Here is a 26,189-nt window from a genome sequence, read left to right on the forward strand (position 1 = left end):
CGCACAAAGTAATAAAAATAGCAGAAAAGTGACGAAAGCTCGAGCCGGAGCAACTCGCAGTGGGGCAACTATAACGAGCAATGTGTCGACAGGGTTCGTCATTTAATTGAGCTTTGTCATCTAAAATAGGCAGACTAGATTCCTTCTGACACCGAGCTCACCTAGTGTGTAAGACGCCCGTGTTATAGAAATCACAGAAAGCGTTAGCCTAAAAGACGCCAACTGGCGGCTCACGGTAGTAGAGTCACCTATCTCTAAAAGAAAATAAAGTATGCACATTTTCCACGTTGCTTTCCCCTTATATTCCGCTTAGTGGATGTAATATATATATATATATATATATATATATATATATGGGTATAATATTGGGTAAAATTGGGTAAAATGCTTAAATCCTATTTGAATTGGAAAAGCAACGTTCGAGTTGGCCATCAAAGAAATACTGTTTTATATCACTAAGCATCTGAACGACCCAGTTAATTTGTCCCACAGTGAACCGAATTCGCTTTTCGGATACGAAATTAGTATTTCATTATTTTGTGATGACAATCAGAGAGTACTTTTTGGTAAACAAGAATACTTTTTTTAAACTAATTGAAGAAGGATCCGCTATTTTCTGTAGCTTCCTTAGGAGTAGGTTTCCAGGTTGTTTTGCAATCTCTGCTATTAAATACAAGTTGTATATCAGGCACTAATTTGAACTCTGCTTAACAGTAGTTAGGATACCTTAATCTCAATGGAACCTTAAACAATATATGGTGTTCTCAGTTCTGCTTTTGTTACGCGTTCCTTGTTGTGACGTTTAAATTCGAACTCATGCTAAATGATGCAAATACAGAAATTAGGCAGTCAAACTAATAGTGAAAGTTTTTACACGTAGAAATGATACTTGCCGGACATCGAGTAGGTGTATAAATTTCCCTGAAATCCAAAGCGTTTTCATATGATACATACAGATAGTTGTTTCTGCATCATATGAGAACAATATTTTTGCAGACTTTGTAAACGTTCATACTAGGCTCTTCTTTGATGTATTTACTTAATTCAACTTATCTTCACCTTTCCTGATTTTTATCGAATGCGAACCTACCGATAAGCGCACATTATTTTCTAGAACGCTAATCTGCCTATCCTTTTCTAGCTTCCAAGCTTACATAGTCTACTAAATTTTATAACTAATTAGATAAGCCTACACGAAACTATCTAGCACAGAACTCGTCAGACAGAACTATGAATCTTTCGTGAATCGCAATTAACAGAGTCATTACAGTATAATTATATCTCTATTATTGTATATTATTTACTAGAAGAAATATGTAGAGATAACTCTATGCAAATGAAAATAATTATAATAGTAAGATAACAGCAAATATTGAACGTCACTGCAAATTCATTCTAAGCCACAATCAACACAGCCACTGCTATCTGCAATATAAAACAAAAGCTACATTATCCACAACGTTATCTACTATGTTCAAAACTACCTTAAGATTACCTCATGCGGCTGACCTTTAAAAAAAGCGTGTCCATTTTAAGGTTTAAACCGTAAAACTCACGTCTTTTTAGCTAAACAGGCAGGCATCGTTATCAGCTTACTATGGTGGCAGGATTACGTTGCTTATTATCTGCATATGCTATATATAGGTACAGTAAAAACACACAAGTTTATTTTTTGGATAAAACGCCATCGGCATTTATTTTGATTTAAAATCGAAGGTTTTTGTCTTTTCAATTTCGTTTCAAGTTATTCCTGCTCTGTTTTTATCGGTCGTAAATGACGTTCTTGCTGGTGCTGTTATTATTGTCACCGTCATCATCATCTTATTATTGTTAAGAAGATTTGACGTAGCTTTGTCTTATTATTATTATTATTAATAATATTATTATTATCATCACTGTATCCATCAGCATTAGCCTTTCCTCTCTTCAGTATAGGGCTTGAGATTATTGGAGTTTTAGTTATTTTTACCTCGTCATGAACGTATTCATTTCTATTATCGTCATCACTGTTATGACCTCTTTGTCACACATTACCCCTTTTGTCTTCCATGATCCTCTAATGAACAAACTTTCTCTTCATATAGTTTTATCCACCTGTTCATACTGCAGGTTGCTGCTGTTGTCGTCCGTTTCTTTTCTCTCTGCCGCGTTCCCTTGTCCAATTTCTTCCTCGGCCAAACTACGAAATCCCATCAATCTCTACTGCTGTCACTGCGTTGTGTATATGGCATTCATATTATTACTATTATTATTGTTGTTGATGTGATTGTTGGAGATGTCGTCTGCTAATTTTGATGTTGCTGTTAATGCTGCTTATGATCATGACTGTTAACGGACTTCGGTGTCTTTCTTTCTGTTGTGCGTAGGCCCCTATAACTTACCGCTCGTCTGTGTACAACAAGTACCAGTACTGTAGTTTTATCATTTCGCCAGTTACCGCGCGCGTCAAGGGCACCAGTTGGCTGCCTCTAACGGAATCGATTAAGTGATCCGATAACTGTAGCAGACGACAAATGTGATGTCGTCGTAAGCCTAATCAAACCCGTTTAACCCTAACGAATCTTCAGCGGAGGCCTTTCGCCGTTATATATTCCGTATACTTGTCAATAGATGTCTGTCATATGTTTCTGGCGATGCCTAGTTTGTTTTCGTAGTATTTTTACTTGAGCGCTTTGCGTTGCTGGTTTATAAGCTTAGACTTATGTGAATAGAGCAACAGATGTAGGTATGCGGATCTGGAGCTCACATTGTATATCGAACAATATAATGGCGGTGACAGTTGGCGATTACTTGCTTCTTTTAACCAATTTCGGACTTAATTTATTTTCCCGAGGCTTTTTGTTCCTGAAACCTGCCAGCATCTTCGAACCAGTCACTAATTTTTCTTTTCTGGTAAGATATATCGATGTACGCCAACCTGGTTGTAACGTAAATTATTATTATATGCTTTATTGTAGGGGCATAGAAGACGTTATCTTACTTTTATGATCAATATGTTATTGTATCATTTGCTTATACATTAGGAGGGGGTAATCTAATGCGTGTATTTCTTTCGAAAATTGTCGTTTTACTGTTGTAATTATAACTATCATCGTCATATTTGGTATCGTATATCGACCATTTCTTACTTTTTTTTATTTAATATGGCGTCACAAATTTTCCTATATTAACATATAAATATTAAACGTGTATTTATCTATGTCAGGTTCTAACAATTATTGGCAGAGGAATTTACGATCAAGGAAGGCTCCTAATCTATTTGTTATACTAAGTGATCTGTTTTTTAGTGTTTTTGGCGAAATTCATTTAAGTCGTTGTGGAATCATATGGGACAATAGTTGTGACACCTCTCACGGACTAGCTACAATATGGCATTGGCCTTGTAGAGAGTGAAATCGCAAAATACGTCTAATTTTGGCTGGTTAGGTCAGGAGTCTTCTATGTGTATTTATACTGTGTCGTAGTGTACGTAAGCTTTCATGTAGCCCACCCGAATGGTTCTTAGCCACGGGTGAGAGTTCGCAATGTGTAAGTCATCATCGAGCTAAGGTTACTAGATGTAGATGTCTTTTAGGGTGTTTATGGGCCTCAGGGGTCTTGTTGTGTAAGGGTGTGGCGCACCCGTCGTCTGTGTATGCATGTGTGTGTGTGTGTGTGTGTGTGTCTATATGTCGATTTTTGCGTATGAGTCGTAATGTCTTTCTTTGCATTATCCGTATGTTTGTGAGGAGAGAAATGTACGGATTCGTAGAATAAATACTGAAAAAGATACATCTAAAGATTTATTTGCAGCAGTAGCATTGTAATACAATGGAAAATAGTTACATACGATGTCGACATTGGAGGCCGTCGATCCCATAAATCGTATATTCGTTTGCTGTCATATCTTATCGCTTGTTTCGATGAATTGATAATATCATTGTATTATTAATAATGTCATAGGCTGACATATCTCTGTATGTATTTATATATGCAGTCAGCATACTGCCGCTGTCAAGGGTTTTCTGCTCACCTGTCAATGTTGTTGTCGTCTAACACTGCTCCCCATATGAAAACTCAACCTGCAACACAACTTCTACAGCCTTTTCATGGCTTTAGGTACTTTACACATTGGATCGTGCCGCGCCTGACTATTAGCATCGTCCAATTCATCCTTGTCCTCTACAGCGGCTCCTCCCGAACTCAATCCTGATACTTGCAGTTGTCCGTAAACATGAATGCATCAATAAAACTGTCTAGAGGCCATGTTATATAACGTTTTTTCTTTCTAATATATATATATATATATATATATATATATATATATATATATATATGTATATATATATATGTGTGCTTAGCTAGCCATTGCCGGAGCAGAAAATGATACCGCTTTTGGTGGGGGAGTCGTCGACAACGTTGACCTGCTTTCTAGCGTATAGCATAAACATTTAGGCATTATTTTCCATATGGCACTCGAATCACGTCCAACCATTCTGCAAGTATTGGCTGCAGATGGTCGGCAAACTGTTGTTACGCTGCTGTGAAAGAACTGGCATTCGACTCGCTGGACGATGAATGGAACACCAATGGTGATTGGAATCAATTTCTATCACATTATGTTATCGCTGATAGGTCATTGTATGTCTATGCGTGTGTGTGACACCTGAACCAATTCAAATTTAGCCGAAGTAAAACAACGGCATCGTACAGCCTTAGAGATGATATTGTTAATTCGACGACAAAAAACGTTGTTTCAGCACACGGTATATAGATGTTTGTTCGGCAGTTCTTCCACAGTTCGCATGATTTAACCCACAAACCTCTGCATTCTATCAGCCGTAACTGTATTTTTCTCCATAACGGCCTTTCTTCATCATTATGGCATTGTTTTAGTTTCGCCCGGCTATCTTCCTTTCGAAGCCTCCGATTCGTCCATGACAGTGGCAGATAACTGCGTGAGTTCAGCGGCGAAGCTGCTGTGCGGCATGGCAAAATCACTTATGATTATTAGTATTTGGAATATTTTTATTTTTTGTATATTGCCTTCAGCAATGACATGAGACCAACCATCAGTTCAATGGAGACGTGGCCTATGTCCTGAATGGCCTATGTACAGCGCCGTGGATTCGATCTTTGAAAGCCGGGTGTTGCCTGTTGAAAACTTAATCGAAAGGTTTTGTTATCGTATATTGATACGATAATTCTAAATCGCAACAGTGGCTCAGACCGAATCCAACGAAAGAATGGACTATCAGATTTGCTTTAAGTAGGAACATGATTTGTTTGAGAGTAATATTAATAATAATAATACTATTAATATTATTCATTCTGTTGTTTCCTGCGTTTGCACTCTTGTATACCGACAAACCCGAGATCAGCGCGTCCTTACCGAGAAGTATAATTAGCATAACGTAAATGAATATACACTGCGTCATGCAAGAATGCTGCTTTCAATATAATATTGACGTTTGCAAAAGTCATGCTACGTTTTAATGCTAAAGTAATGGGTCTCCCTTAAGGTGGAGCTCTTTAGGAAGTTTCGTTTGCGAGCGCGTTTCTTATCAATGCGTTCATATCCGTTCCGTATTCAAAACCTCTCAGTCTCGAGTTAGTCTTAATATTCAGTGACAGGAGACATGGTTAAGCAGAGTTCCAACGTGATCTCGTCCTCAGCCCTTAGTATCGTAACACTCGCGTTTTCCGATTGTTCGGCCAGGCTATTCGTTCCAGGCGTATTGCATGCTCGGGGAAAGCTGACAATCCCGAGTTTGTTTTCGACGCCAGAGGTGCGTGCGTAGAGGAAACTGCCTTTATTATGGATCAAACGAGGTTCTCGTACGGTACTTCTCCGCGGTTCTCGCAGTTTGAATTGGAGCGTTGAAAATTACCACGAGCTTCTTCACTCTGCGTTGGTTTCTAACAGTTTCACAGTATGAACCGATCGCTTCGACACTAGCAGACGACGTGGCAAATAGGTCTTACGGCTTTATCGGCTTGCTGCTGTTGTTATCTGTTAGCTAATAGTACGTGTACTCTAATTACATAATAACTCCTCTTCTCATCATTAGCATTCTTGTCCCATGTATCATATCATCGCCAATATGTTCGTTCTGTATTAGTCGTCGGGAATGGATATACCAAGTCGCCAGGAAATACTGCCTGAACGAAAAAAGACGATTTTGCGTATGGAGCCCGATTGCTTTGGGACGGCTAATCTCTGACCTGAGTGTTACTTCTTCTTTCGTATAGAACGTATTTCAGTCTGACGTAAACAACGGTCTGTGAATGTGGTTACTCATTACCATCGTACTCGTTGTTCTCTCTGTTACACGGCTCTTAGCTCGCTTATCATACATGCCGAATTTTTCTTGTTCGGTACCACCAGGTTGTAGTAGTTGCCTGTATACTTTCGAGTGAAGGCGCTGTTATCGATCGGAACTCGATGATTTGACGGTGATGCACGTCCGTCTATTCAAGTGATTTCTGGCTTGCTCGGCCATCGCTATCTGTTTGCCTTCTTCGCCTTCCAGTAGTGTGTTATACAGACTCTGTTCTACTTCAGTCTGCTTGCAAAACACCCCGCGCGATGAAGCATGGACTATAGTTAGTAATAACCCAACGTTTCTCTAAATATGTTAGGTATTGATCTGATGAACGTTTATAGCACAATTTCGCTTTCTCAAATCAATCGCATGTCTCGTTCGCTAAGCAGTATTGTTAATTAGCTGCAATGCAAGCATCAAAATCCCTTTGATATGGGAGCTACAGATAAAGTACGATCAACGTCACCGAAATATAATATTACGGTATTCATCACACTATTTAGTTTATTCTCAGCGAGGTGATAAAAACACATTATGCTAATTGTAATTATAAAAGTAATAATTCTGAAATACATCCATTCTAAGCCAACCACTCTTTGCTAGAAGAATATGCCTCGTATGGAATCGGGACTGTTTACTGCTTCGCCATGATATTTGTCTACGTGTCTACCGCTTGACAATATTATATTGTATAGATATCTCTACTTTTGCCGTATTATCCATATATGCGGCAAGGTTAAACAAGGCATAGATATCGCTTGCCGTTCCGCTCCCCGTTGTTATCGTTACATATTACTGTCGCCATTATTCGTTGCCCTACATCGCCATCACCTTTATCACTGTTTTATTGATATTACTTTTATTATCATGTTTATTGGTACTGCGTATTTGTTGTCTTGTTCCTTTCCACCCTCACTTTTCCTCCTAATATCCTTATCGGCCTATCGTATTCGTTGTCGTCGCATGATGAATCTATTGTTGTATAATTTACTGCGTTTATTACTCCTTGTTTTTCTTGTTTTATAATAATACCAGGCCTCTAATGGCTGTCCCTGCTATAGCTATGGTAGTCGCTCGTATTTATCGCTGTTACCGCCGTCGTAGTTGTGGTTGTTATCGTTGAACTCGTCCTGATACACTTCCCCAGGCCCTTTTCGATGTCCTGCAACAGCGGCCGCTGTACGGTCTACTGTATGGTCGTCATAAGGTTGTCATCACCCGTCGCTTGCCTGCACGTCTGTTCCCTGTGTCTCGAAAAAGAAAATACTGCGATACCACAACCTGCCAGGTTACTAGCCAGATAGACCAACCGAAACAATGTGTCGTTGCGTAGAAAAGCCATCGAAGGCAGAAAATGAGGTCTTACAACGAAAGCGTTCTCGTCTACGATGAAGCCGATAGCTGTGGGAATCGGTTTCTCGTCAAGAGGTAAAACGAAGCTATAGAAAATTCGCCCCTTTTTATTTGGCCTGCTCGGTTCATTCCGATATACCTGGTTGTGTGTACGCGTGTGTGCCTATGAATATATTCTGGAGCCATTGCTGCGGATGCCTCTATTGGTGTTTTTGTACATTGGTAGGTGGGTGGATGGGTGTATGTACTCCTTTCTATGTCAATCTGTCTTAATCGATTTTGTTTTCCCTTGAAAGCTTTGCAATGTTCCTATTTTTTTTCTCTCTCGAGTGTGTATAGTCTCTCGGTTATGACCGGGCGGACAATGCGTTTATCGCACAACATTGAAGTGTTTGTATACACAAAATTATCTACATAGAGCGTTATTTGGAAAAGACATTGTGTGCACGGCGAATAGCCACAGGACAAAATTTTCACTCAGCATCGTCACTTCGAGGAAATAATAATAATAAAGTAATAGCTTTAAAATCATATGAAGATATTGATAATAATATAAATCAACACACATGCGCACACATGAAATAATACTACCTGTGTCAGTTGTACAGACCGGTAGAGATGTATATATATGTATGCATATATATATATATATCTAAAAAGGGATATAACGAAACGTAGTTGGCAATAATAATAACAATGATAAAATAATATAATGCACTCACATGCGCGTGGATCGTCTAAGAATATACAGATATGGCTATATTCCGCTATATATATGTATATATATAAACAGAAATGATATAAATTAGGAATCATCCACCAATTTCAGATCGTTATCCTCCTCTCACCGCTTGATAGCTAGGAATTAGGGATCAGTGCAGTATCATCACTGGTCTGAGCTCGTTTTTGGCTTCGTATTCAACTGCAGGCAATTGGATAGCCCATGGCAACTGTAATGCCAACACAAAAGACTAATTTTCTCTCTTCTTTCCTCGCTATCTCTGTTAATTTTTGTGTTTGTATCCTTAACGAAAACTTACTTAACGAAAATGATACAATCAATGTACATAAAAGAAGAGGTCGTAGGTTTTAATGGCAAGCGATAAGCGCGCCACCCTTCATCGAAGCGTCTGCTCAAAGTCAGACTTAGTCATTGCACGAAGTCCATGTTGTTTTGCTTTTGCGTCACTTAATTTTCACTGATTTGTTTTCATCAGTTGTCCCTTGAGTAGGTAGCAAATATTTACTTCTTGTTTACTAGTTCAGGAGGGCTCCGTTTAGAACTATTTACTTCATTAACCGACTTCTATTGTTATATCCCCGGTGTGGTTTTTTGCGATGTGTAATATAATAAAGGACTGAATTTCTGTGTGTGTGTGTGTACGTATTTTTGTATGCACGTGTGATCTTTCTGTTTTTGTCGAAGGCGGAAGCTTTTGTGTCTGAGTGTCAACCATATTACAGCGTTACACTTTATACCGACTTCATTGAGTTTTGATAAATACGGTGCGAGTTTTTCGGTTTCATTAAGCGGTTCCATTGACAATTATGGATTGTGTTGAGTTACGATGCCAACTCAACAGAGCTGATGTTGCAGCTGCCGCAGGTCAGAGTTTTTCAAGCTTTTCATGCGCTTCTCCTGATCTTCGATTTCGAATCACAGTTTGCGCTGGGAATGACGATCTGACCCTATCGACACTCAAGCTCAGTCTCAACCCGCAGTCTTCAAGCGCGTCACTATTATCATTCAATTGCAGTTGAATTATTGTCCCTATTGTATACTTTTTTCATAATCGATATAAATAAATCTTTTATCGGGTATCTAGACTATGCGACATCGATCCACCTTTAGTGCCGTTGCGGGTTCCTGGCCTATTCCTTATTTTGTGTACTGGTTCGGCCCAGTTTATAACCCGCATCCGTGTTCACACATAATTTTACTATATATTTTTTACTCTTGTATTTGTTATTGCGGCCGCCGATGCACTCTTGTCTCGTGTGGAGAATAGCCTTTCCTTGGCGTTTGCCTACTCGTTGACATAGTTACTAACACCGGCTAGCACAGGACAAGCGGCCTAAAGTTTTCCTTCAGTTGCGGTTTCTACTCATCGTATCGTCGCACTACTCTACTATATTTACCATTGCAATTGTGGCTAAATATAATGGGCTGTCGGTGTAGATTAAGGTCAACGGGTGTACTAATAAGCCATATTGAGAAGCGGTTGCTAAAATTGGTCACCTGTGGTCAGCTATTTGTTCAAAATAAGCGGGTCATCCGGAGCAGGCGTCAAGGTTTTCCTTTCTTTATGCCATGGAACATAATGGGGGTTGGAATCTGTATGCGTTGCTTTACTATTTATGTGCATCACCTTGTATTTGTACAATAGTCGGATATTGCATTGGTGAGTTTAGGAACAAGAGAAGTTCCTGCTGCTCCTTAATAATTAGTGTCATCAAGTATTATTTTCGGTCAACGTACATCTTTTTCCTCTGAGTTTTATCGCCATTTCCGGTGCTTCTCCCTCGCGCGCCCTCTGCTCGTTGAAGATTCATTGACTATTGATTACTATCGTCGATAGGATGACTCTCGCTGCCGCAGAGAAGTATAAAGGAACTATTATTGTACAATTAATGTTATCGTATCCACGAAAGAACGCATATTGTAATAATGACGTGATGGCAACTCATCATCGTCAGGGTCATCATCACCATGGCTGGTGATCGATTTTCTGTGTTAATTGGTGTGTAATGTGGTTAGTGCTGGTATGAGTGTGGCAATACGCACTACCTCTTGTGATAACGGGTTGAACCGTTATGTTATTTACTTTCGAATCTTCGGTTCCTTTATTCGTTTCTCTTTCTTAACATGTTCCTCAATATTTTCCGTTGAAGTTTCCTATTCGGTGACTTCGATTAGATAGCTTCTGTTAGCAAGCTTCTGACCGTTTTTTCGCTCGCCACTTTGCTCATTACCTTTTCTCCATTCGTCGCCCTTTCCCTCCCTAGGCGATCGACTCCTGCAATGAATCGAGGTACTCCGCCAGCTTCTTACGATTGTTATTGTACTGTCTCTCCAGGCGCCTCCAGTTCAGCGTATCACTATTGTTGACATTGTTATTGTTGTTGTTTGTCGTTGGGTTGTTGTCGCCGCTGCAGCCGCTCGCGGTCCCGGTCTGACGGTGCGGGGGCACAGGGGGTGGTTCCAACTCAAAACCCTCAGCCAGTTCCTCTTCAATCGGATTTACGATGATGCTACGGGTGGCACAGCTTGATGGGGAGACGGCCTGCGACTCGGCCGCTGATCTCCCAGCGGACGGCGAGGCGCCTCCACTGCTGTTACTCCCATTTTCACTCGAGGACGACGTTGGTGATGAAGAGGTGGACAATGCAGACGACGCCGATAACACCGACGGGTTCGCTTTAGATCCAGCTGATGACTGGAGAGCAGACGAATCCAGTCGGTCCTCAACCTCCGCCAGAAGGTTCGGTCGTACAGTCAGCTCGCCGAGATCAAACAGCGTGTGCTGATGATGCTGTTGCTGTGGTGAATGCTGTCTCTGATTCTGATGATTGTGATGTTGTTGTTGGTCGTGCAGCAGACCACTGGCGCCCGCCGAGATCGATTGATCACCCGCTGGCGAGTTACGGTTGTGGCCACTCGCCACTCCGCTGTCCGTTGAGGAAGACAGAGCTTTTTCCACCCCGATGCCCTCCGCGCCGCCGCCGAAGATCTGGTTGAACGAGAGGTTATCGGCGTTTGCGATACTACCGTTGTAGTTGTTTCCGCTGTGAGAATGATTGTTGCTGTTGCTGTGGCTTTTATTGTTGCTGCTGGCAAGGGCAGGTGTTCGTCCGTCGGCAGCTGCTGCGGCTGCCATTTGCATAGCAGCTGCGTGCTGATTCATGTTGATGCTGATGTCGCTGTTGTTATTGTCAGCGGGAACATTATTATTTCGAACATCAATCGGTTCGCTGGGTAGAAGTCGTGTTCGGCCCGAAAGAATGCGCATCTCGGCCTGAGACGAAGACCCATTCTGCCGTTGCAGATTGTTGTGATGCTGGGCCGACGACGACGACGACGATGATGATGAGGAGGAAGCCAGGTGCTGTGCCTGCTGTTGTCGAAGCAAGTCGCCGTTCTGACAAATATTGGCGCCAAAACCATCGCTGCAGACAAAATTGCCCAGGTTACGGTTGTCGAGGTCCCCCATCGGGTTTACCACGATGTTAGCGAACTTTGACACGTTCTTTGGTCGCACAGCCTGCTCAAGTGTCTCCTTCGATAGCCAAACCCAATCCTGTGAGTTGTCTTTGCTGCTTTGCTGTCGAGTATTTTTGATGTGAACAGCGAATACACTGCATGAAGCTACAAATGCCAGTAGAGCCATGCAGAAGACACCGAACAAAGTGTACAGACCAACTTGAAGTGGGCTGCCGTTCAGATGGTTGAGGTGGTGCGCGGCCTGAGGATAGTGGGCGTTCTTGTGGATTTGCGGCTGTAGTTCGAATGTGACAGCGGCACTGTACTTCCGAGGAACCTGAGCGTCCTGGTAGAGATAGTTGTCCGGGTTGGTGAGCATACAGGAGACGTAAACCGCTGCGTCCTGGATGGCTCCACCACGCTTCACGCAGAGATCACTCGTCTCGAGGGTGACCGAGAGTAAATCACCAGAACCCTGGCCTACGCAGATGATTCGTGGATGCGCGCCAGTGTTGCCGATCTGGTTAGGTGCGACAACAATCACGTTGGAGTCCAACGACTCCACGCTTATGTTGTATTCTGACGGATTGAAATTTTCGAGTGGCATTTCGCTTCCATCGGAGAAACGCAATGTTACATCAAGAACAGCTTCCTGATATCGGGAAGTCAACTTTTCGTCAATGGAGACCTTAGCCAGATAGATAGCCCTTTCGGAATGACCGTTACTACTCTCTCTGCCATTTAACGAGGCGCTTTCAGTGGCGTCTGAGCTCACGGCGAGGTTGAGTCCGGAAACGACTCTCGCATTGAGCGCCGTAATCACCTCCTTTTCGGCGGTGACCCTTACCGACCTTGTCGCGAGAATCTTACCGGTTGTCGGAGATACCACTTGGATGTCGGCCTTACCCGGGTGCACTCCGCTGAGAATGTTCGGCGTCACGAACGATGCGACGTGTGAGTTGGAACTCCGAATATGAACCATATCAGTTATATCGGCTATTAGGCGACGCTTCCCTAGCAAATAGTTTTCTCGGCCAGAGTTATGATTGATCGATACGAATCGTGTGTACACCTTGACAATCGATTGCTGGAAGCGAAGTTTGCATTCGTCCTTTGGAAGAGCATTTCGGTGATAGCTGTGCGGAGCGGTCGCTGGCGCATGCCATTGCTTGATATGGCTAAGCTTCTCATCAGAGACGCTAATCGTGAACGGCGTTTCGGGTGTCCATACAGTGAAATGACTTTCACTCATATGTCCCGAGTACTTGACGTGAATGGAAACATTAGCCGATGAACGTATTTCCGAGCCGTCGAGATACACTGATGTGCAAGACGGGGATACCTTCAGGACGGACTCGTCGCTTGAATGGCAGGCCGCTTTATGGGTAACGTCGCTCATTTGACCGGCCTCAGAGATCATGATTAGCTTGACAAGCTGTGACACCTGACTTCCTGTGATAATGGCCGTGTTAATTAGATCTCGGGTTTTCGTGATCATTAGAATATTCTGCACTTTATCCTTCTGCACGTTGAGCTGCGACAGTGCCTCGACGCGCTCATTAACAACCCACTCGATTGTCTGATCAGTGCTCACATCTGGCTCAGGATCGACGCGGAGCAGTACGTCAAAAACATGCTCCGCTTGGCCTGACGATGAGATCGTATCCATCGGATTGTCAATACGGCTGCACGAGATGCGGATCCGTTTGTTTGCAGTAGTCTCAATGGCTACTTTCCACACATGTTTCGCTACAGGTTCCAATCGCTCAACTTGTAAGCCGCCGACCAGGTTAGCACCAATCGAGAACTGTCGCACGCCCTGGCGAACAAAAACGGGCGCATACACAACGTTATTAGGGTAAAACGGCGTTTCTGGGAGGAACACCTCGACAGGGGACTCTTTCAGGGTGATCTTCTCATACGTCGCATGTATAGGACTTAGGGGCAGGCGTGCAATATGCTTCGGTGGAGATTCCTTGGCTGCATTAGCTTTTAGCTCAGAATTAAGCCCGCCCATCTGACAGTTCAAATCATCGGACGTCGCATAGCTAAGCTCAATATGTGGCTTACTTTTCTTTCCCATTTTATGATTGCCAGTGCTACTGCTGCTGCCACCCCCGTAGGCGCCTCCGCTGCTGGATCCTCCGTTGCCACTTTCCAACCACGCGGCTGGCCACCAGTCCGCAGGAACGATTAGCTCGGCCATGCACGCAGAATTTTCCTTGACGGGCTGGCATTTAGCCAGAAGCGAGGCTTTCTTCGAGTCGGCCAGCTGTCCGTAGAGCGTAATACATAGCGAACGGAAATCCCGTTGGTTAGCATGGAACACGACGCGTACCTGCGGACTGTGGCGGTAGACCACGCTGTGCACGACGTGTGCGGAAACGTCGGCATCCGAACGGTTATGGTAAACCGTCTGGCTGGACGAATACGGACCAAGGGTGGCCCTCACTGTGGCGCGATTCGATGAGATCAGCGCAAAGCGTACCTGCGACGGATCGACGGTGTCGTTGGGCACCGTTGAAAGGAGTATCTCGCCTTGATCCACTTGCACCCGTTGGGCTGAAACTCCGTAGACCGTTACGAGGCTAAGCAGCAGAACGAGTGCGTTCATCGTTGTGACGTTTTGGGGGTTCGACGTATTTTTAATACAACGAATGTCAAGTGGCTTGTAGGCTTTTTGCGACGCCTTTTCGCCCTCAAGCAGCTGATTATAGCATAGAAAAATGTAAAGGCTTACTGGCAAAGCTACACCGCCTGGGTTTTAGATCTGTAGGTATCCTTGGGAAACAACACCTCTACGTCGTACCAGTCCAGTCGATGGTCGTAGGTAACAATACAAGTTGTTCACTATAAAATGTATCTTGATATTCGTTATCCGGTAGGAAATGCACACATATCAAGTCGTTTGTTTCGATCTGACTTCTAGGTTTAGGGCCGTTGCGTCAACGTCGTCACGTTGCTTAGCGGTGGTAGAACCCACGTCGCTATGCCTGCTACACTTAGCTAGGTTCTTAGCGAACGTAGCTTGGCCTTTCTGTCATTGGTGGTGGCGAGGCGACTGACTCGTCGCTCACTGCGGAGTCCGCCGATGCGAGCACAATTGCAAATGGAGACGCAAACTGAGACTATCCTTAGGTTCACAATTGCAGTTTTCACGTTTGTCAAGTTTCACGTTGAAAATCAGGAACGACACTCTCCACTTCAGAAGTCGAAGTGTGTCAGCTTTCACACACTTAAAAATGCACTGGCGTTTTTGTCCTTTTCTTCCTCGGTGGCGGCTGTCTCTCTTCCTGTTTCTCCTTGGATTTCTTTCTGTGCGTTCTCCTGTAATAACACACACAAACCACCAGCACGATTATAAGCTTAGTAAGGTTTACGAATAATAAGCAACCTAGAGACTGTCCCAGACACCGTTAAAGTTTCGATTATTACGGGCCGAAAGGTGGTTCCGGAACGTACGTTGCCGCCGTCTCCACAGCGCAGTCCCTCTGCGGTAGTACACGGTACGAGTCGTGCTCGATCCCCGACCCAAAACCAGCAAGCACGACCACCTAACCGCTAGTCGCCCACCACGAACTGGGTTTGTCGCCAAGGACAGGCACCAAGCGCCCGTTCACTCAACCCGAATTAGCGGATCACCCGTGGAACGGCCTACTCAAGACTATATTGTGAAGGAAGGACCCTTCGACAGCGAGCCGCGGCACAAATTTAGCTGCTGCTGCTGCTGCGCTAGCGATGCTCTCCGAAAGAGAGATCACAGTGTGGCCATATTGGCTCTCTTCATTAGCTGCCGTTGGCTCGTTGTCGCTGCTTTAGTCGCTACCGCTGACGGTGCTGCTATCTGCCAATTCGCCCGCAGCTCACACTCAACGCACTGCGTTCTTTCATGGCACTCAGCCGGTCTTCCTGCTTGGGTAGAAGGTTCCTGTTCGCTCAGTGCTCTCTGAAATGCTAACCCCTAGCGATGGCGGAGGTCTGCAGCAACTGCCGCTGCCTCTCACACAACCGCACACCCTCACGGCAGCTAGAGCTTATTACACAGTCACAGCAGCACTGCTACCGGAGATTTGGGTAGGAGCGCAGCATTGTATTCGCTCGCACAGAGACATGTACTCACAGGCAGATCTTCTGTTCATTGCAGCACCAGCAGCCGGAGCGCCAGTAGGGTTTAGTAGCAGCAGCTCTTTAACCAGCGGAGTAGGGTGAGGGCTTGTCTGAGGGAGGGTTTGCGCCGGAGTCCGCTCTGTGACCACCGGCGAGTTCGCAGACCGCAGCTTGAGACGGTGCCCAGCAACACCGCGTAGCCGACAGAGTCAAAAACCACGAAGTAGTTAGATACGACTTGCGTAGGAATCCTCTTCTCTTTTTCGCGCTCACTCTCTCGCCGTACGTTCATCCGAGAATACATTTGGAGCTATGGTGCGGACACAATCAGACACTCGTGGAGTTTTTCAACTCCGGTTGGTAAACGCGGGCTTTTGCGTTCGTTTACAACCGCCGTTTGCAACTCACAACTGGGCTAGGCAACGCATACGAATTTCGGATCTATTCAAATATCATCAACTTTGAGAGCTGTCTGGCAGCGATGAGTTCTTTTTAGTACCGGTAATCTTGTCATTGATTTCTAAATATGTCTCCTATTCAGTAGCCCATTTTCGTTGAGATAGTTTTGGCAGGACTCGATCGAAGTTGTACGTCAAAGCCTCATTAGAAGGTCCTTTTTAGAACCTCATTCATCGTTCTGCTCTTTATCTTATTTTAGGCTAGTACTTGTCGCTGCTATGAAACGATGGGAAAGAAAAAGAGTGTCCCGGCAATTCGCACTTTCGTTTGAGAGAAGGCCGCCTGTCATTTACTGGCACACGGGTCGTCCCTTCGTTTATGTCGGCGTGTATCTTTGATTTCTTTATTATCTCGATATTTAAGTTTTAGCAGAACAATCGAACAATGACCTTTTGATTAAAATTAGCTCTATTTCGATTGAAACCATTTTTGGTTAAACCACCCGTACGCAGGAACTAACTCTCGAGAAACTTAAGAAACTTCAGTTCTTTACGCGCGCATCACACAGCCCGTCCAATAGTGGCAGTATTGGTACACGACACAACAACTCTAGATAGTTGGGTGATTCTATTAATAACCTAGCATCTATACGTGTAGCTCGCAGCCAAAACCGGTAGCAGCGTTTTGACGACGTATATCCATCGATCTCGTTAGCGTATGACCGAGCCCCAGCCAGCATACCATCAGTGGCAGCGGTCGGTTAGGAAGTATCTATAGGTTGTATTAAATAATGCAAATATAAAGCGTCTGTGCCCACACTCTTTTTGTATTATTTGTGCTAAAGCTGTGGTTTGCTGCTGTACGTGTATCTGGTTCCGACTAATGTTACTGTGGCCTGTATTGTGACTGTTGCTGCTACGCTTTTTCGAAGTGAACTTTACGGCCGTAAAATCCATTCTCTAAATAAGCACACTCAAATTGTATATACTGCTTTCTACGCGTCAGCTATTCCCTGTCGTCTTTATCGTCATCACGAAGTATTTACTCAACAATCACTAATGCCATCACCGAAAATGCCGACTTATTTCTACCAGTCCTTCCACACACGCTTAGCTACCAATCGTTCCGCCATCATATCGACTCGTTACTGCGTTGTGCTCTTCCACCAAAAGACAGATTCACATAGACTTCGATCGACACTTCTATTGACCGACGCCGCCAAATACTCAGTCACGGCGTTGACTTACCAGCGCCGCGCCAGACACATTTCGACGGTCGCCACGAAGAGACGAAAGGGGATGGCCCAGCACTGGCCTAAATTGCCAGCTACTTACCTATATATTTAATTAAACTAGCGCCTTCTAATGCTAGGCCAGAGCGTTTGGTACCGATTGGCTTCGCAGTTTGTTCACAGTACAGCAGTTCGTCAAACTAAACGAAGACTCTCATAAGTTAGCAGTCGATAGAGACCTGGGCGAGGTCAGCCGTACCCCTACGACCTGACTCTCATTCGCGGCTGGATTATAGCCGCTGAACAGTTTTACATTCGACCGCTTTATCTGCGAAATAACTCGAATCGACTTTTAAACATAAAAAACGATGACCAGAGTCTAACGAAGCAAGACAGGAGCTGGCCGGCATAGCATCAAGCGCTACCTACCGGAACCCCAGACAGTTTCGAGCACTGCAGCTTCGTTTATATGTTACTTCCGAAAACAGCAGTGATCGTCAAAGTAGATCCGCAAGAGTAGAGCAGATACTTTTGGCCTTGGTGCAAGGGCAACCGAGCAACTCGTATTCGCAGTCCGGATCAACTTGTCATGCATTTCTTAAATTTTTCCCTATTTTCTGTCCGCTTTTGGAAGCAGAGCCCCAAGGTCACCATCGGCTTGGGCATAAGCGCTCACTACAAAATCATAAAGAGCTCTAATACGCGTAGGTGATTCGATTTGTGGGGGTATGGCAAGCTCATGCAGGCCTCACTAACTCCGTCGTTTTTGCCGCTGTCGAGCATAGTTGCTGCAACAGTCGAAACAAGGCGAGGCCGACGCTTGTCAACTTGCGGTGGTGACCTCGGCGGCGGGTCGCTTGCAGGAAAGACATTAGTAAGTGGCGAGGAGACTGCCTTCAGTAGCAGCTACTAAGGGAGTCTGAGGCCGGCTACGGACTTGAGGTGGGGGGGCGCCGACAAAGCTGAAATAGGGGAAGCAGAGACAAGCGGATAGAAACAGAGGAGGAGCCGGACTTTCGCTTCGCGCCGCGGCGACGTGTATAAGCGCGGGTGGACAGTAGCAATATGAAATGGACCACAGCACTAGCGGCGAAGAAACAGCCGCAGCGGAAGGTATGAAAAACAAATAGGGGAACTACCGCTGGTGCCAACGTCCAAACGAAACCAATCAAGCAAATGGCTAAGTCTCCAAATTCGAAAATCTGAGAGATTTTTCGAGGCGAGTAAATAAACGAACGCTAAAATAATTAAAACGGGTCGGTTGTGTGGAGTTATTACGTACTGCTCAGTTTCCGACTAAATAATAGCGCAGGAGAAACAACATGCCGTACTCTGAGAATAATTTACGCTAGTTCAAAGTTACCTATCGCTTCGGCTTTATTGAGAACAATATCTGGTATTTCGAAATTCTTAAGATCAGTGTTGTTAGTTACATCTCAAATGCCATGTATTACAGTGCTGACTTTCTGACGTGTTTGACTTCTGATCTGTAAGTGCCTTTCAAAATGTTCGTAGCCGACCTCGTCCGTCGTAACCTCCCACATCTGGGTAAACTCCCCTTCATTCATCAGTTTAATATTCGTATCGTAAACACGACTGGTTTAATCGCACCAACAACTAAATGCCATATGCCCAACCTCGCTCAGGAATCGCTAACAGCATGTGACCGGTGGCTTGAAAATCTGCTCGGCATCATCCCGTTGCATCTGTCCGAGATGATAAACCCAGTAACAAAGCGCACTTCCGAGTAAAATGGGACGAAGTATAGAGTATCTCGGTAGGTAACAACACCGTTAGCAAAAAGGAATTGGATTCTGTGGCGGAGACTCTTTCAGTTTATTCTGTTTGTACTAACGAGTGTGTGAACTTGTCTCAGAACAGACTCAGTGTCGCCAGACGAGCAAACATTGACATGGTACCGCCGTATGCCTCTTCGGTATTGTTACTACAGTGACAAGTGCTTCTGCGCAGTAAAGTCACATTCATATCTGCACTCTCCATTGAGTACTCATAAAAGACCAGTAAAGGAGCGACGCCAATAGACACAACGAGACAAAGAGAAAAACGAATAGAGCGTCATATTAGATAGGCACTAACACACACACACACACACACAACTTCCAGTTTTGTCGTTTTTTTGCCCCTGTTGGGCGACGCTATACGGTGTCGCGGAGGTGGGAGAGAATGGGTCGATCACGAATTGGGACACGTTTTGGTCAAGAGTATCTAAACGAGGGTGGTAGAGAAACTATTAGCTTCTCTCTAACCAATCCAACGCCATTATGATAGTCTAGGTGTGTTACAGCCGTTGTTTCGAAAGCAGGAGCAATCGGGAGTAAATATATGCTGAGAAAGTGGATCATCAGCTCAACAAGAATTGACTTGAGCTGAACAATCTTCACTGTTGTATTATAGCTATTACGTTCGCATAGCAGTATGTTAGCACCGTCGAACAAATAACGAATGGGTTTTGCGGGTAGTTGACGTTTGGCGAGTTTGTGACTCTTACACTAAACACTTCTAAACTTAACCCCGTGCCCGCATTAGATTTTGAATAGCAGCCCAAGCCAGGCTACATGATAAACGTTATTAAAAATTGAAGGTAAGACGGCGACGTACGTAAATTCTAGTTGCGTGCGTTATTCGAGTCGTATAGCTATGTTCTTTGGACGGTCCTAAATGCTGTGAAGTCATGAGATAGTAACCATTGACTGCTGTCTTTAATTTTCCTTAGCAATCTTTTCTACATGTGGGGTACGATTTCATTCGCATTTTCAGACGGAATGCTGAGGCAAGCCATCAACAACGCCACCATAAAATGGGTGTCATTGATGGTCAGCCATTGACCTAGTCCATTCATCTCCTTCAACTTGATGGGCTAAGGTCTAGAATGGAAAGTTCTAGAGGAGCAGAGAGCAATTCCTTTCAGACGGCTCACTCTGTAGCGATCTTCAGTTTTTCTGCACTATTTGTCTTCCCCCTATAGAGTTAGGGTCAGCCCTTAATTATTGTTTTTTTTATCATTTCAACAATTCTTATATATTCATAACTTCTCTGGGACATTAATCCTTCAGCTGCAGCAATTAGTGGTGCCACCTAAGCCGTTAATTAACAGTGTTCGAAAAGCCACTGTTCCCGCGGAGTATTCCATTAACATATTAGTTTTGATAATTATGAGGAGAAACTTGACCGCTTGCTATACAGCCCCTAGAATCGGATTTCCTAGAGCTGTGCAGGTACTCGAGCGCAAAACTATATTCCACTGTCCTTTGGTCTCATTGCTCCATTTCACAGATAAGACTTCATCACCAGACGGCGGAAAGCATGTTTTTTTGCACGCGATACGGTCCTTGTTCGCGTAAAAAGTTGCAAGCTTTTTCTGCTAACTCACCGTCTTTTCAATGTAATATTAGCGCAGCTCCCCCAGTAGTGGGCAATGTTAACACCGATCGCATGGTAAGTTAACTGGAACAGAATGATGGGGGTGAACTCAATCAAATATGGTTCCTTTAGCTTTGTTTGCAAAAACGGAAAAACCAGTGGATAAACAAACGTAATTTTCCTTCACTGGTTGCTAATGCTCTGGTACCCTGACGACGTTGACGCGGTTCTTATCGAAGCACCACCTGCTGTTATTACTGCTGCTTCCTGGCTTCCAATCTCTTGAAACCACGTAGCTTTATAGGCTCGTATGGAAGAAATAGCGTTAGGTAAAAGTGGATGTCAGCTGGTGAAAAGCAAATGTATGGCAGAGAGAAATGAGGAAGTGAAGCGGTCTAGAAACGTCGCGGGGCGCCTCGAATAGATTCTGATACTCCAAGCCATGCGCCACCAGCGCCCCAAAGGTCTCCACGGAGCAATCAATGAAATCCACCGAGTTGTTTCCACTAGTATCGGAGCTAGCAAGAGGTAGGAGGTTGGAGTGTAGTTCGAAGGAGGAGTGCGATCTTCCAAGTCAACCTCCTGTTTGTCCTTCCTAAACCAGTTCGGCTTAATCTGTCGCACCAAACAAGAGCTCTCGATAACCGCCAGGCGGTAAATTGGCCCAAGCTTCGATCTGTCCCCATGAGGAACTGTCGTTCAGTTCAACCGCGCACCAAACGTCACGTTTTGAAAGCTCGGCTGCTTGCCAGTAACAACAAAGGTAATAACGACGATGCCAGCAATAGCATTACCATTCTCAGGCTGTCTTTCTCTCCATACATCTGTATTTGCCCTTTAAATTTACGGTGCATTTATCCAAGCAGCAACCGTTGGTAGTTTTGCAGAAGGTAGCCGTGATGCTTTGGAGAATCTCGCAAATGCAAGAGTCAGTGCTGAGCGAGTTTTCATTAATCTTACGCGTGCGCGTAGCGAAGCCTCCGTTGTGTGGATGAACGCGATACAGGGTGCACTTTACCATGCGTCGTAGTTTGTAATGGTTAGGCTGCCATGCAGCAATGATTCGAGGCACAGAAAAAGGCATTATAGGAGAAAACTTCGGCAGCTACAGCTCGAACCCACTAGAAACCAGTTGAATTTATCTCGGAAGCTGTACTTCAGGAAACGCGCACTTCGGGAGATCCAGCAATAACGAAGTGCGCGCCGTTACATCGCTTTGCGGCCCACTTGAAAACTAACCCCCGACCCACGTAATATATACATCTCTAGGTTGATCAACTGCATGGCATTTCGGCTTGACGCAAGCGCCGGGCAAACAGAGAAAGAGAAACAGATTCATTGAGTAAATAAATAGATAGCAGAGACCGGCAGGGTTGTATCTGATTTACGTTCAGTAGGTGCTCCGTGTCAATCATCTGTGAGGCGAATTTATCCGGAAAAGGTGTAGCAATTCATGAGACAATTTATATGTAAAAATAGACTCCGTGTGTAAAGGATTTACTGTTACCATAGATATTGCAAGGGTAAAGTAATATATACATATATATTTATCTGATGTTCTAGTAATGGCTTAGCTCTGAACTAACATTTGAAAATATTTAGCCACGCTGTGCTTGCGGTTCACATATGTAAGGGAACCTTTTTGAATTTACAATATAAATCTGGATTTATTATAATCTCTAGCTAATCTTCAGTCGTACGAATAGACTAGTATTTATCGTGCTATTTTCGTTGAACTTTTTCCATGGTGCCAATACTCCTGGCGTTAATGGTAGCATAATTCCGGCGATTCAATTGTATTGGAATGCTTGACGGGTGTGTTATTATGAATTTGGCCTTCCGTCACTACGAAACTGCGTCACGTACGCGCTTATTTTGGATCACCGAATTTTGCCGTACAATTGAGTTAAATAACATAAAAGCACTACAATGTTACGTGGATTTCGATTGTTTCTGCTGCTAGGGGTTCAGTCTATTATCACTTGTGTTAGTTGAATCACACAGGGACGTCGTACATCAATTATATTTAAACTTATTAACACTGCAGCAACTACACAACCCATCACCTAACCACCTAGCAAACGCTGCTTTATCAGTTCCTGACGATAATCAAAACGGGTGTCCCGCAAACAGCTATCTGGCACAGATGTTTTCCTGCGTAGTGTTCCTATTTGGCGTAGGCTGGCGTCAACGTGTTATTTGTTTTCATGAACCTATCCTTCTACCCTCACCTTATCCACCCTCTGTTATATATATATATTCGTTACGTCAGTCCATTCCATATGTTCCTCAGGACCTGCAAGGTTCGTACAGGGCTATGATTTTTGCACGGTTTTAGTGATTACCACAGGGTCGGTTGGCAGATTTCTAAGGTGTATAAGACAGGCTGGCGGGTAACACTGTTGAATTGAGTACCGCCAGCGAATACTGTAAGCGTTCTTCTTGGTAGAAGCAAATACTATGGGAGGTTGTTTTGTAGTGCCCTTAATTCGAAACTCGTTGTCACTCAGAGTAGCCCCACGTACGTAGGACTTGTCGAATATTCTGTGTCTAGCATAACAATGGACGGGGCCATTTATGATGTGATCTGTCATTTAAATGGTGACTTAAGTTTGAAACTTGCTCGTAGATATCGTTTCGTTCTGGAATGGGCCAAGCGAGCGGAGCAATACTTAAATGCAAAACTGAACGTAAAATTTGAAATATTTTTCAAGTCCGAGGCTACCCCCAAAATCTACTAAATGTAACGATTGGAAAAGTTGGATTAGGACGACGTTGAATGCATTAACGCCTTTCAATGTGTTCTTCCACTAAACCAAGCTAGCAGGAAGAGGGTTCCGCAAAAGCATTGTCGTTCGGGAAACAGCAATTGTTACAGGCATTCTCAGTGTCTAGCAGCAGTCGAAACATCTACCTAACCTCTCTTGGCCTAGAATAGTCCTTTGTCCTTCAACGAATTTGTTCTAGAACACCTGACGAATTCAGCTGCTTGGTTCAATTGATGGCTTTCGAATTATTTTCTTATCACTGACATTGACGTCGATCGAAGGATCCTTTCAGGGACACATTTGATATTGTGGAATAGCCTACATTAGGAGCGGGCGGCAATCAGCAATTCCGGAAACATCCGTCCATGAATCGGCTAACATCATCGGTAGGGGCGTCGCACCATTGATAATCAGGAGCTAGCCGCAATTTCGGGTCGAGTTTCTGGCCTTGACCGAATAAATCGCTGGAAGCCCCGGGGAGGCTTCGGTAATAGTGAGTTGTCACTTTGTATCAAGTCATGATCATTTAAGAGAATAAGGGATCAAATCGCGATCAGAGATGGGGAAGGCATAAGGTTTGTTTTCGGTAAAATTGATTCCTGTGAAATAGGTCAGTACCTTGACTGGCTGACAACGGCCTCTCGGCTTAGGCAATATAGACTTCATCTTCTATTCACCGCTGGCTTCTATTCACCGTATATAATACGCACGTGAGGCACCGTTTGACGTACAGTTATAGCATTTTGCTCCTCTGCTAATGAGAGCGAGATCGATTTACTTCCTGTAAATGATAACTCTTCTCTTGGCGTTCAGAACTTTAGGTGGCGACAATGAAATTGCGCTGACAGAAAAGTCTGCACAGTCTGATAGAAAAAAAAAACATACAACTTTTAATAGTCAGAAAAACGATTCTTTGACATGTTTGGCATATCGTACACGTACAGCTATTATGGCAAGAAAAGCTATGCGTAGTCGAAGTGATCCCCAGACATGAAAATAAGCTAGCGCTACAACGGGGTTTCAAAAGGGGTTTAATTATCATTTCAATACTCGTATTCTTTGAGAGTTAAGATAAGCCTCAGGAATCATTAACTTATTCGAAAACGATGTCATTATTAATTATTTTAAATTAAATAAAAAAATTTAAAAAAATCATAATTAGATAAATCGATATTACTCTGTTCGGCACCGTTATATCAGTCACGCCCAGGTGAATAATAACTTCTAAGTTACTGAACAAAGTTAAATTAAAAAAGGGCCCTAGAATGGCAGAGACATGGGTGCGCTTAGTCTTAGCATGCTATCCCCTAATCCTGGCATGCATCAGCATCGCCTGAATAGCGTAAAAAGTCAACTTGCGTCAACAGTTGAGTGAAGGCAGGACATTGGAGAGGGAAGAAGTTCCGCAAGATGTACCCACGAGACGAATCGCAATTGTAAGAGTCACAAAATAGCCTACAAGTTCTGATCCGTTCTGCTCAGTGTTCATTCGACCCAAAAAACAGTCAAATTGCTTTCCTTACTTAATCCGAAATTAGGATTAGACCTCTGTTATTAGGCGAGTAATTCCGCATTGGAAACTAGTGAGTCCTACGTATGATATAAATTACAAATATTCCCGCGGCCGTCCATGGAGTCTGGATTTCTAATCAAAGTAATGGCGGGCATTATAAATTGTTCCAGTTCTGTGGACTGGAAACAAATCATTAGATTTCATTCACAGACACAATCCGATGAGGGGGAAATACGGTGCTTTTCTAAGTATATACTCTATAATAGGTAATGTCATTTTGGTCAATTCGAATGATATAAGGGTTTGCTGATTGACAGGCCGCAGGTGAACATTTTATCGTGCTTTATCAAACAAACGTGTCTTCGAGTGCGATGCAATAATCGAAAACTGCTATTGTGTTATTTTTTTTTTTAGGGTGATATCGCGGGCTCTAGGCCGTTTTTATGCAACGCATATTAGATTTACCATTAATATCTCTCTTTTAAACAATCGAAGTAAATTAGAATACATCTCGATTGTAGTGTCAGTCAAGGATCTTACGTGCCTTATCCAGAGTGAAAAAGTTAAAAGCGCGAGTCCGTTTGTATGATGTGATTATCAGACGTCATCAGGTAACTTATCTTAGCCATTTGATTCTTATCACGATTTTGTCATAGGTTTATTGTCTACGTTAGATCTTTGCAAGCGTGGGGAAAATTCAAGTAGTTTTGATCATTCTATATATACCTTATGTATGTGAACGTCGATGAGGCGCATATAATTATTCATAATAGTAAACATGTATTTTCTTTCCCCATAATTAATTTCCCTTATTGTAAATTTTTTTGCCACATTGATATTAGCATTAATGTATCGCCGTCCAGTTCCAACTCGTTTCCGACTGATAGTATTCGTCTATCCAACAATTCGACGATCATAAGGTAAAGTTACA

At 43.7% G+C, this 26,189-nt stretch overlaps 1 protein-coding gene across 7 annotated transcripts in view; it reads right to left on the bottom strand.

The window, feature by feature from the left end:
* dtn (transmembrane protein 132C dtn) overlaps positions 1-26,189 on the bottom strand; it is a 97,201-nt gene that overhangs the window by 30,793 nt on the left and 40,219 nt on the right. For 4 of the 7 annotated variants that reach the window (XM_086991584.1, XM_086991582.1, XM_022788773.2 and 1 more), the window contains one exon: positions 1,665-15,186. The exons of 2 other annotated variants lie outside the window; for them this stretch is intronic. In XM_086991584.1, the coding sequence (XP_086847710.1) occupies positions 10,661-14,473 (3,813 nt within the window). In that variant the 5' untranslated portion in view covers positions 14,474-15,186 and the 3' untranslated portion in view covers positions 1,665-10,660. Of the gene's footprint in view, positions 1-1,664; positions 15,187-15,321; positions 16,013-26,189 lie in introns of those variants that run through there. One more of the 7 variants, XM_022788783.2, reaches the window with a different exon arrangement.

The sequence above is a fragment of the Varroa destructor genome, unplaced genomic scaffold (genome assembly GCF_002443255.2).
Source record: "Varroa destructor unplaced genomic scaffold, Vdes_3.0 BEIS01000001.1, whole genome shotgun sequence".
In the NCBI taxonomy this organism is placed as follows: Eukaryota; Metazoa; Arthropoda; class Arachnida; order Mesostigmata; family Varroidae; genus Varroa; species Varroa destructor.